Source organism: Eurosta solidaginis, chromosome X, assembly GCF_040869045.1.
Source record: "Eurosta solidaginis isolate ZX-2024a chromosome X, ASM4086904v1, whole genome shotgun sequence".
In the NCBI taxonomy this organism is placed as follows: domain Eukaryota; kingdom Metazoa; phylum Arthropoda; class Insecta; order Diptera; family Tephritidae; genus Eurosta; species Eurosta solidaginis.
The window spans coordinates 55098833-55111932 of NC_090324.1; the positions used below are offsets into that span (position 1 = coordinate 55098833).

At 39.0% G+C, this 13100-nt stretch overlaps 2 protein-coding genes across 2 annotated transcripts in view; both read right to left on the minus strand.

The window, feature by feature from the left end:
• LOC137234942 (nuclear factor 1 X-type-like) overlaps positions 1-13100 on the minus strand; it is a 2160399-nt gene that overhangs the window by 678625 nt on the left and 1468674 nt on the right. The window lies entirely within an intron of this gene.
• LOC137234283 (mitochondrial uncoupling protein 4-like) lies at positions 1701-2619 on the minus strand. Its single transcript, XM_067757889.1, has 2 exons — positions 2150-2619; positions 1701-1910 (listed from the first exon to the last, which is right to left on the minus strand). The coding sequence occupies exons 1-2, from the start codon at positions 2431-2433 to the stop codon at positions 1820-1822; spliced, it is 375 nt and encodes a 124-aa protein (XP_067613990.1). The 5' UTR covers positions 2434-2619; the 3' UTR covers positions 1701-1819.

Genomic DNA, 13100 nt, shown 5'->3' on the forward strand with positions numbered 1-13100 from the left:
CTCAGGGCGGAGTTCAAAACCTTCATGGCTGACTCATGCGCCGAGGTAGTAACAACCTATACATACCAAAATCTGAACTGGCATTTTATTCCTGCGCCTGCTACTCAAATGGGGGGATTGTGGGAAGCGGGAGTGAAAAGTTTTAAATTTCATTTCAAAAGGGTAGCATCCAACCTTAAATACACCTTTGAGGAATTCTCTACCCTGCTTTGCAGGATAGAATCCTGCCTCAACTCCCGCCCCCTAACACCCTCTTCAAATCAACCGTCCGACCTAGAACCATTAACCCCGGGGCACTTTTTAATAGGGGACACCTATTAGCACCCCCGGAGCCAGACGCGGACGAAAACCCCGCATCAATTATCAATCGATGGCAGCGATTAAAGGCCCTACACTACACCTTTTGTCGACGATGGAAGACGGAATACCTCGCCGAACTTCAAAAAAGGAATAAATGGCGCCAACCTAAAGCAAACATGAAGCTTGACGATTTAGTTGTTATAAAAGAAGACAACCTGCAACCCAATGAGTGGAGGCCCGGGAGGGTTATCAACCTCCATCCGGGATCGGATGAACGAGTAGGAGTAGTGGATCTCATGACGGCAAAGGGAAAGGTCACAATACCCCTCACTAAACTCGTGCTACTCCCATCCAGCGAAGAGGATCAGGGATCTAGAGAGCCGTAACCGAACCCACGACCCAGGCCCGAAATACACAACCTACGACCCTCCCCCCTCCCCTCCTTTTCAGAGATATATCTATCTGTTGTAAACTGGCATGCGGAGAAAAGATACTTTATACCAAACATTTAACCTACGATCACACCTCCCCCCCCCCCCCCCCTCGCTCCGGTATTGCATAAAATTTCTGGAATAAAATTCGTCTTGATTACACTGTGCGACAGTAAAGTATACAAAAACTGTGTACTCAGAACTTCATATTGGATTTCTTTCTTTTTAAATGTTTCGAGTTAAAAACTTACATCGTAATTAAATCCAATTCTCAAAGTTCCTCCTCATCTACTGTTGCTGTAGTAGTACCAACATCAGCAGCTACAGCGTAGTGTCCTTTTCTTTATCCTCATCCTCTTCTTCTTCTTCTGCCCACTCATTGATAAAACTCTTGACACGTTTAGACGTTTGTGCCGCATCAGTTTCATTCGTTCTAGTCTTTTCACTACTCTCCTCAATTTTCTCACGAATTTTTCACTTTAATCTCTGGTTGCCTAGCGCCAGTGCCAAAAATCGATTAAACGGTGAACCCAAATATAGATAATCATTGAACTCCAACACATGTGAAACATTTCCCACCGATTTATCAGAACCAAGTAACGATCCAACAATATTGCCATTCCAATCCAATCTTACAATTGTTTGACGTTTAGGCGCCATAAATAACGTGATCTCACATTGTCCGATAAATTGTATGAATTGTTGTGCCAATTTATTAGGATGTATTGTTGATTAGACGGAATGGTAGTTCGAAGAGATTTAGAAGACGTGCCATAAATACTCGTATAACTGGGAAATTGGCAAACATATTACTGGCACTCGGATGTTCACTGTCGGCGGCAAGTACTAGTGATACCCAAATACCTTCGGCGTCGGGTGTCAAATTATACGGTAGACCAGGTAAACCTTCTACAAAAACTTCACTTTGTCCCGCTTTGGCACATTTTAGGTGATATTTCGTCATACGCATTCCTCCAGTTTCGGCAACAACAACGAAATCTTCTTCTGGACTGATCACTATACCATTTGCAAAAAATAATTCGTTCAGTAAGACTTTGCTAACGGTGTAATATTCCTCGGCAGAGTCTTTATATGTGATTCACTCGAAAATTTGTATGCTCGGATACTGTTGCGTTGTTGTTGTCGCTGCTATTGGTAGCGGCTACGGCAGGCAGACAACTGAAAAGTGCCACAAGAAAAAATGCAAATTTGTATTATCTAAAACACGTTGAATATCTACACATTATAGTATGCAAACTTCTATTTCTTGTAGCGATAGACACTCGCCGCATTTGGAGTCTGATTGAACTCAACCATGTACATTGTTCCCACATGACACTACACTTGCACTTACGCTTACATTCTGAGCAAAGATTTTTACATATCTTAATTATAAACAGCGTCATGTAAACACTCACCTGCCCTTATCGTCAGTCGGTTGATTCATAATTCTTGTTTTTACCACATCAGCTGGTGTTCCCATAATCGCAGCCACAAATCCAGCACAAATAGATGAAAGTATATGTATCGTATGACAATCAGGCATACTCAATTTGACCAATAGCATATGCTTTATAATATCATATGTTGTGAGATCACCAAGATTAACAATTGCTGCGCGTTGTACATTCGGTACGTTACCTTTCCATAAACAAGCTATACCACCACGACGTATAATCTTTAAAGACATGTGCAGCACCATGAACACGTGCAGGTTCGCCCATTAGCCGGCGTTTGCCCTCCATTTGAATTTTGCCTTAACAAGATCAGCTGGTGAAGCTAGCCATTGTGACACTGCTCCTGCAGACACACCACAGAGAGCAGACTTCCACAATGGTAATGTTATATGGCCATTCTCATCGCTCCCCAATTTACGACGTAGGAAATCATAGCTACATATACGTATGCCACTATAGACTACATGACGGTAAAGTGCTGGTGAGACACCTTGCCACAGCTTCATAGTGCCCTCCTCCCTGAAAACTCCATACGCTGTCGCTATCATACCACGATACTTAGGCTTAATGCTTGCATTTGTATCAACTGTATCCCCCTGAATTTGTAACCGTGTTTTAGTCAGATCTAGTGGATAGGTGGCTAGTTCCGCAATTGAAGCAGCTACAACGGATACCACGTAAGTGCAAGCAAACGAATCTGCATAATCATACTTTACTGGACGCATATGATTGCGTGTGGAAGATGTGGCCGTTGGTGGTGGAGGTGGAGAACACTCTGCACCGGATTTAATCTGCCTTTGGCTTTGCATAGTGACGTTGTTATTGATTAAAAGTAGACGATTTTGATATCTCTAGTAAAAGAAAGCCAAAAATTATAAAATGAGTAAATAAAATTTAACAAAAAAATTACTGAACGTTGTCCCTCATGCTCATGGCAAAAATATATATAAATATTTAATAATGCTGCTGCTTAGCACAATTGCACCCAGTTGATAATAAACTTTGATTGCTGATTGCACCTTGCCACATAAGATTCGGTTTTAAATTTTTCTTTCACTAAAGGTCGAGCCGGACCAATTTGAATTGAATGATGAAGGAATGCTGTTTTAACCTTTTTTCCAAATATGCAACCTGAAAGGAAAAGAAAGAAAATGAGAATTAGTATTGTGTGTAAAAAAATTAGCTGATGCGTACCTCGTTTTTTCTCATCAATGACAGGAAATTCATTGAAGGGTAATACAATCCACTTTTACAATAACACAATGTACACTTACAAAAATCCATATGGTGTTGCCAGATGCTAAGGCGGCACAAAATTGGGAAAAACGCAATGACATTCTTAATTTTATCTTTTCCATTTTCTTCTTCTGTTTTGGGCCGTGTTTTACGGATTTGAACAAAGGTTATTAAAATGTTCCCAAAAGATGACTTAACCCTTTTTATGGCGAAAAAGGGGAATTTATAACCTGAAATAAATGATCTTCTCCAAAATATCCTATTACCACCCAGATCAAATACACCTGATTTCTTATAGTGGGGTTAATGTACAATTTATTTATCACATTTTACAATATTTTGTTTTGATTACACTATACAAGTGTAAACTTAGGGGCGGAAATAAATAGTTAGATACAGCGGCGTATATGGGCGGAAAGCCTCAACTCAATTTAGACCAATCGCGTCCTGAATGCCCCCCAATGTCTCTTGCACCACCTGGGTGCAATCAGTCATCTCCTGAATGAACTCAAAGGCAACGGGACAACGCGATAGATCCAGTGGAGTCGGATCCCGAAGAAAAATCCCCCACTCCGAGAAAGCCGGCACCAGAACCTTGCCTGGGCACGTGCGCCGACTCCGAACGTCAGCTGTCCCTGCCCCTCGTGCAGGCTCCGTAGCTCCCTTCCTCCGTCCAACTCGTGGTGCTGGCTTTACAATCTATAGAAAACAAATGAAAAATAAGGGAATTTCAATCAATGGTTATCTCAGATTAAGGAATAAATAAAACTTCCCTCTGTTTTCTTTAGAACGTTCGGCATACTCGATTGCTGCTTTAAAATGATTAATTAGCCACACAACCGAATACGTTCCACAAAATGTATCCCCATGTGCCATCTGTCGGCAAAGGCACAATACGCTCCTACACATTCAGGCAACGAACACCAACCAAAACGCAAACAACAATAATAATCACCCTGGCCCATCAGCCCAAGCGCAACAAAGACCTATTCCAATAACCAAAGCACTGGAAATAACCAAAGCAATGGAACTAACCACTTCAAGGCCTGCTTTACAAACACAAGTAAAGGGGTTTTACTAGGTACGGCCCGCATCAATATATTCTACAACAACACCAACTTCTCCGCGCGGGCACTTTTAGATTTGGGGCCAGAATGTACTGTCATAACTGAGAGACTTAAACGTCGCATTAACTTGCCATATCAGCGGATTTCTGCGCACGTGTCAGGCATCACCAGTCGAATGTCAGCACAAGTAAAGGAGGCGTGTCATATACAACTGCGGTCTCCAATTGATCCGACAATAAATATCGCCACCACCGCACTTGTGCTGCCGCAACTAACTGGCAATATACCAACATGCAAAGTGGATGCCATTGCCATGCAGGTCTTACCGAACTTAGTATTAGCTAATAACCATTTTTTTGTCAGTGAGCAAGTCGACCTGATATTAGGAGGCGACATCTATGCACAGGTGATGTTAGGGGGAATAAAGAAAGGCGTGTTAGGAACACTGCTAGCCCAAGAGACAGTGTTCGGCTGGATATTGACCGGCCAAACCGAAACAATCTCACCCAGCGAGAAATATGTGTCCTTTGTCAGTGAAGTGCAATTGGACAGAGAGCTACGCTCATTTTGGGAAACAGAGGAAGTCCCCAAGGACAAGGCGTACAATCATGATGACAGGTATTGTGAAAAATTGTATAAGAACACAACGATTCGAAATGATGAGGGTAAATATATTGCATCCTTGCCTTTTAAACAGGAATTTCCAAAATATAAACAATTAGGTCCCTCATTAAAAATTGCATGTTCATAATTTTTCGAATGGAAACGCGTTTAGCTAAAGACCCACCATTACAGTCAGAATACAATAGGGTCTTAGCAGAGTATGAAACCTTGGGGCACATGTCCCGGGTACCAACACACATCCCTGCTGAAGACTGTGATACATATTTTTTACCACATCATGCCGTCAAAAAGGAAGAAAGCACAACAACCAAAGTAAGAGTGGTGTTCAATGCGTCATCATCAACTGCAAACGGAGTCAGCCTCAACGACGTCCTCCATTCGGGGCCAGTGCTACAGAATGATTTGACCATTCTCATATTAAGATGGCGTTTATTCAAATATGTTTTTAAGAGCGACATAGAAAAAAGTAAAGACAGATTCTATTGCACGCTGATCACACTAAGTATCAACGTATTGTATTCCGAACAGAAAGTACGCAGCCCATACAACTATATGAGTTGAAAACGGTCACATTCGGAGTTAACTGTGCCCCGTACCTTGCAATACGATTACTGCTCCAGTTAGCGGACGACGTGGAGCACAGCCACCCTATAGCATCAGATATACTACGAAATGCAATGTACGTTGACGACGTGCTGGCAGGAGGACACACCATTAAAGCAAGGGATCAAATAAATACGGCCCTGGGGACAGCAGGATTCTCGCTGAGGAAATGGACCGCCAACTCGAACAAACTACCTAAAGGCCTACCAAAGACTCACCTCCTAAACGAAGATTTCCTAGATTTCGAGGATACCAGTATGGTTAAAGCACTTGGCATTAGGTGGAACGCCCACTCAGATATCTTTTAGTCCAAAACGAAACCCATAGAGGAACAGTCTAGCTTTACAAAACGGAAAATTCTGTCGGCCTTAGCAAAATTATTTGACCCCTTAGGGTGGCTGGCACCATTCGTGGTTACTGCCAAAATGTTAATGCAAGGCATCTGGTTAGAGAGAACAGGATGGGATGAAACCGTATCGACAGTCTCGCTGGATCGGTGGCAAAGTTTCATTGAAAGTTACCAGCACATAGAAAAAATTCAGATCGCACGCTGGGTACAGTTTTCACCAACAGCCACAGTGGAGATCCACGGATTCTGTGACGCGTCAGAAAAAGCATACGGAGCCCCCGTTTACCTGCGCGTCTATATTAATGAACAAATATTTGTAAGCCTGATATTAACCAAATCAGAAGTCGCGCCCGTAAAAACTATATCCTTATCAAGACTAGAACTTTGTGGAGCAGTTCTCCTTGCAGAAGCCCTAGAATCTATCAACAAGAACCTTAATTGAAACAAACATAAAACCTTATTATGGACTTACTCAACTATTGTATTAGCTTGGTTACGGAAACCTCCGTGTTCATGGTCAACCTTCGTGGCCCACCGTGTGACAAAGATAATAGATCAAGTTGGGAACACGGACTAGCGTCACGTGGACTCAGCGTCAAACCCTGCAGACTTAGCCAGTAGAGGGCTATTAGCACAAGAGGTAGTAAACAATTCCTTGTGGTGGGAAGGCCCATCTTGCAGCAAGATGGCAAAGAATGACCAAACCAGGAAATAAGCTACACCACAACCATGGAAGAAAAAAGGTTACAAGTCCACACAACCTCGGTTAACCGTAAAGACGAAGATATTGTAGACATGTTTTCCGAACTTTCCCTGGCTTTAAGAGTTGTATCCTACGTTCTACGGTTCTACAAAATGACTCATCTCAAAATCTCCTTCAATGAAACATCACTAACGATTTCACCCATTGAGATCAAAGCAACGATGTGTCGACTGATCGTCAATGCTCAACGAAACCGTTATGCGGAGGAGTACAGAACACTCAAAGAAAAAGGGTCAATCAGGCCAAAGATCGATTTACAATCCTTGCACCCATTTCTCGATGAGGACGAGACAATCAGAGTCGGGGGACGGCTCGCGGCGTCCAAGGACCTCTCGTATAACGAACACCACCCCATAATTCTGCCCTATCATAGTGGACTTTCTCGTCTCATCACACGATTTGTCCATAAAATCTCGTTACATGGGGGGAATCAGCTTATCCTGCGCCTGATCCGAACACTGTACTGGATACCTCGCGTGAAAAATATGATAAGATCAGAATTCACAAGTGCAAGGGTGCGCAGTGTATAGGAAACAGGCGCAAACACAATTGATGGGCATTCTAACAACCGAGCGAACCACCTATACCCGGGCATTCACTAACACCGGGGTAGATTTTGCCGGACCCTTTGAGATAAAGAATTATAAAGGGCGAGGCTGTCGCGTGCCCAAGAGATATGTCTGCCTCTTTGTGTGTTTCTCCACTAAGGCCATCCATATGTCAGAACCTAAAGAATTGGTTCTATGGATTACACTTAAATGTTCAATGGTTCTAAAATATTGGCAGTGACTTGCGATAAAGTGCGTTAAAGTGTTGTTGCAAAGAAATTGCCACACTACAGTGAAAAGTGGGGTTATTTTGAATTTGTGCAGCTGGCTGCGATATTCCTCGAAAATATGCGTTACAGCAAACAAACTACTAAATCAAAAAACTTTATGTAAATCTGGGTAAATTAATTGCCACACATACGTATAATTACTTGCTTTTTATTAATAAAATCGCGCTGTTGGTACGCCGGGAAGTTAAACTATGTGTAATTTCCCTAATTGTGCAAAAAACAAAAAATTTGAAATCAAACCACGTACCTTTGTGCTTTTGTCTGACCGCTCGTGTTTGTTTGCTGGTGTAGAGCTTGTCGCTTTTGAAACGCTCAGGTTATGCTAACGGCCAGCTTTGGAAATGCTTTTGTGTGGTTATATTGATGGTTGCTTTTGCTGCTAACGGCTAGCTTTTGAAACGCCTTTGTGTGGTTATATTGATGGTTGCTTTTGCTGCTAACGGCTAGCTTTTGAAACGCTTTTGTATGGTTATATTGATGGTTGTTTTGCTGCTAACGGCTAGCTTTTGAAACACTTTTGTGTGGTGATATTGATTTGTTGTGGTTATCCAGTTGGTCGCTGGTAATTCAATTGTTTCTATAATTATTCAGGCGTAGTAGGACCATGAAAAAACCTCTTGGGGCTTCGATATCTCTGTAGTAAGTTCCCAAGGGTTTTTTGCGCTAGTTGAAAAAAGAGAACAAAAACGGAAAAGAACACGTAGCAGATTAAATTCAAGAATTTAATAATTTGCACTTTAAAGTTAACTTACAATGTGTAATTCAAAAGCTAATTCACAATTTAACTAACTGTATTCAGGTTAAGTTATACAAATGAAAAAAAATCTTACCTATAACAGGGCTGATGGCTGCAGTTGTCACGGAGGTTTGCAAAAAAGAAGTGAAAGAGTTTCTTTGTTATAAAACGCGTTCACCCCTCAATTCCGTCGAAAAGCGGTTTTGAGGGGTGATTGAACAAAAGTAAGTTAAATTGGAAAGTCGCGCACCAACACATACACATAGGCCTGCACGGACATATGTAGCTGTTGGTGTTAGTGCGAAGGTAGATAGAAGCAAACACAGATAGGTTACATTAGGCTGGGTCACTATTGGCCGTGCTCATTCTTGGGTTTAGCTTGATGCCCTAAACAGCTACCGTTCTTGTACACTCTGGTTATTAAGATTGGTTTAAGAAGCCAACAGCATCCGGAAGACTCATCAACTTCAACTCGCAACACGAGAAGAAAATAATTATTAATATTTGTGCGGCGGGTTCTTTCCATCAGCGACATGTACCATAACAAAAATATAAAGATCATTAAAGAGACATTAGAGGACAACAACTTCCCCATAAAATTAAAAAAAAAACTGATTTATAACCACTGTTCTCGACCCAGTGGTGAAAATGTGAGAGAAACATCGCAGGATAAAATATACAAATGTACAACATATGTCGCTGGGCTATCGGAGAGGATAAAATATTCGAACTTATATGATAAGGAAAACGTACGATTAGCGTTTACGTATGACAATACGCTCCGGTGCATTTTCAGCAATGTTAAGGATAAAATATCCAGATATGACAAGTCCGATGTGGTACACAAAATTTCTTGTAATGGCGACGGGTCTCACTTATGCCAGAAAGTATATGTAGGGACCACAAAATCTAAACTTAAGACAAGGATATCCGCTCACAAATCAAATATAAAATTAAAGAATAATTTTTCGGAAAACAAAACAACTTTAACATCACATTGTAGAGATAGGGCATTACCCGGACTTTGAAAATGTCACCGTCTTGGAAGAAGAAAAAAATTACAATAACAGATTCATTTTAAATAAAATTATTTCGCGACCTTTATGTAACTAAACTTTGTTGTTAGGCTGGCTTTAGGTCAACTTTCGTAAAAATAAAACACAAGTGTTTTTCTTTTCTAACCAATATATTTCGGTTTCTCCACGGTAACCGTCCTCAGGGTAAAACTGTTGATGAACATAAATAAAACACAAATTAACAAACTTCAAACATAAGAAAATAATAAAAAATTAATTAATTAAAAGTACAGCACATTGCTTTTTTCGTTTTGTGGTATTTTTGACTTTGTATTATTAAATAAATATTTTAAAGTGTTAGTCGGTCTACGGGCAATTTTTCTTTTTTCTTTATTGTAACAATCCGATTTTGCAAGGCGCTCGGAGAGTTGAGTTACGTACGTGAGAGATTTGAAAATGACTGAATTTTGTGGTTTTTGTTGACAAATAGCATGGTTTACTCTACTTAATAATTTTTTAATTGTGTATGTTGGAAAATCGTTGTTCTTTAAAGTTGTAAATATTTCTTTCTTTATTTCAATGTGGTAAATTTGGTCCGAAGTCTGTAACATCCGCTTTATACAGCCCATTGCCTCATTTAATATCATTGATTTCGGATGCTTTGAATTATAATTAATAATTCTCCCCGATGATGTTGGTTTTCTATACCACTTTAACTTTTATTTATTGTTTAAACTATTTACTATTGCATCTAAATAAGCCAATTTTCCGTCCTTTTCGAGTTCCACTATAAATTTTATATTTTTGTCGAAAGAGTTCAATGTGTTAAGTACATTTTCAACCTCATTTTCTTCCACGATAGCAAATAAATCATCAACATACTTCGTAAGTAATCTTGGTTTGTGCGCCAATTTATCCATCGTTTTTTCCAATAATTTTTCCACGACTATATCCGCTATCACTGGGGAGGTAGGTGATCCCATTGGCAGTCCTTTTAACTGTGTATATACATTGTCATTAAAGTTAAAATATTTGTTATCTTTAATACAAAATTGAACAATTTCCATAAATAATTGTTTGGGTATCTTCGTAAATTCTTTTATCCTTGTCCATTTTTCTTGTATTACGTCAAGTGCTAGTTGTATCGGTATACTGGGAAATAATGAAACCACGTCAAAGGAAATTAACTTTTCATTGTCAAATATGTTTGTGTCGTTTACTCGTTCTTTAAACTCTAATGTGTTTTTTACGTTATATACTGAAGCCGCCGTTGTGTTTTTCAATATTTCTGCAATATATTTGCATAATCCATACGCAGGTGATCCGACAGCAGAACAAATTGGTCTCAGTGGTGTTCCTTCCTTATGTATCTTAGGGAGACCATAGATTCTAGGGGGCAATGCCGTGTTTGTGCTAAGTTTCTTTTTCTCCGCTTTTGTGATAATTTCCGTTTTAAAGAGTTTTTCGACTAAAGTGTTGTTTTTGGTTTGTAATCGCGATGTCGGATCTTGTCTTTGGATTCTGTATGTTGTCAAGTCATTTAAAATACATTTCATTTTATTGTTATAATCTTCTGCTTCCATTGCGACCGTTTTATTACCTTTATCTGATGTCAAAATTCTAATGTTTTTATTTTTCTGCAAAAACTTTCTTGTTTGTGCCACTTTATCAGATATTGCACTATCTATTGCACTTTTTTTGTTTCTTGTTGAGTGGCTTTTAATAAGTAGAGAGAGCTTTGTCCGCGCCTCTTCTATTTGCTCTTTGTTTTCAAGTGTCTGAACCAAATCCTCTCCATCAGCTATATATTGAAAAAGAGGAAACGTTTTGTTTTCCACAGGTACTCCGAATTTCGGTCCCTTCGCCAATAATTCTTTCACTTCTTTCGGGAACTGCACATTTGTATTGTTTATAAACCAATCTTCTTGTTTATTGTTGTGAGTGAAGATCATATTTTCGCTGTCTCTCAAATTTTGTAGTTTGTTTCTTCTTTAGCTTTGTTGTTAGTTTGTTAGCCACATTATTCTCGTTCTGTACAAATTGCTTTAAATCTTCGTCGCCCAATTGTTCCTTAAGTGTTGCTGTTGCTTCTTCCATTTGTTTATTTGCTCGTCTTAATATATTGTGTTTGTGTTTAATGAGTAAACTTAATATTTTTGTTAGATAATATTGAGTGTGTCTCTGTAACATTCTATCTATGACGATATTTTTGTCGCTATCAGATACAAATAACTTATAGCAATGGTTTGAATTTTTTATAAAATTGGGAATGATTTTTGACTTTCTACATTGTAAAAGAAACTTAATACTAGATTTTATTTTTACAAATTTTTTAGATGTAGTTTGAAATTTGTTAATTGTTGATTTTGAGCTTTCATAATGGTTTTTGATTGTTGCATATCCCATGTTTGTTGTTGTATGCTAACGGCGTGCCTTCCGTCTGTATAAATAAAATTATTTGTCGACCTTTATGTAACTAAACTTTGTTATTAGGCTTGCTTTAGGTCAACTTTCGTAAAAATAAAACACAAGTGTTTTTCTTTTCTAACCAATATATTTCGGTTACTCCACGGTAACCGTCCTCAGGGTAAAAATGTTGATTAATTAACAAACTTCAAACGTAAGAAAATAATAAAAAATTAATTAATTAAAAAATAATAATAAAAATACATTATTTTTCACATACATTAATTTTCACGTCTGCCCTGTGTGACGCGGAGTTTGGTACTGTTTATTAGTTAATAAGTGCTTATATATATTCGCGCAGTCGGAGCTATCACTCTTAAAGTTAAGTCGTATATTCGACGGTGTGTTTACTATATGTAACATCTCCAATGTAAATCTCTTATTGTAATTTCGTTCTTGTTGGAGAATTTGCGCGTCGTCGAAATTAGGCGAATGCCCACTAGATGAACAGTGGGCCATTAGTGCTGTTTTTGGGTTATCAGTTGTATGACAATATTTGAAATCCGATTTATGTTGTGAAAGTCTGGATTTTAATTTCAATTTTGTTGTGCCTACATATACACTTTTGCACGGCTCTCTGCCACTTCCTTTACACGGAATTTGGTACACCACATTGCTTTTTTCGTTTTGTGGTATTTTTGACTTTGTTTATTAAATAAATATTTTAAAGTATTAGTCGGTCTATGGGCAATTTTTTTTTTCCTTATTGTAACAATCCGATTTTGCAAGGCGCTCGGAGAGTTGAGGTACGTACGTGAGAGATTTTTATTATTTTCTTACGTTTGAAGTTTGTTAATTTGTATTTTATTTATGTTCATCAGCAGTTTTACCCTGAGGACGGTTACCGTGGAGTAACCGAAATATATTGGTTAGAAAAGAAAAACACTTGTGTTTTATTTTTACGAAAGTTGACCTAAAGCCAGCCTAACAACAAAGTTCAGATTCATTTTAGAAATGTTATATATGATGTATATTGAAACGATTTTCCGTCATCTCTTGTCAAATTTGGTTTTGAGACAAACCGGTTTCGGCGTTGTGCCATCATCAGTGTCGATTTCCGCTCTGACCTATTGTTGTCGTTTGTCCTGTATTTATAGTTCGTAAGTACATGAGCACGTATAGTCAAAATTGATGCTTGTGTATATTTAGTTATGTGTATGTGCTGTGTGTTCATTCAGAACCGAGGGTGGTTTACTAATCGATTTGTGTGACTG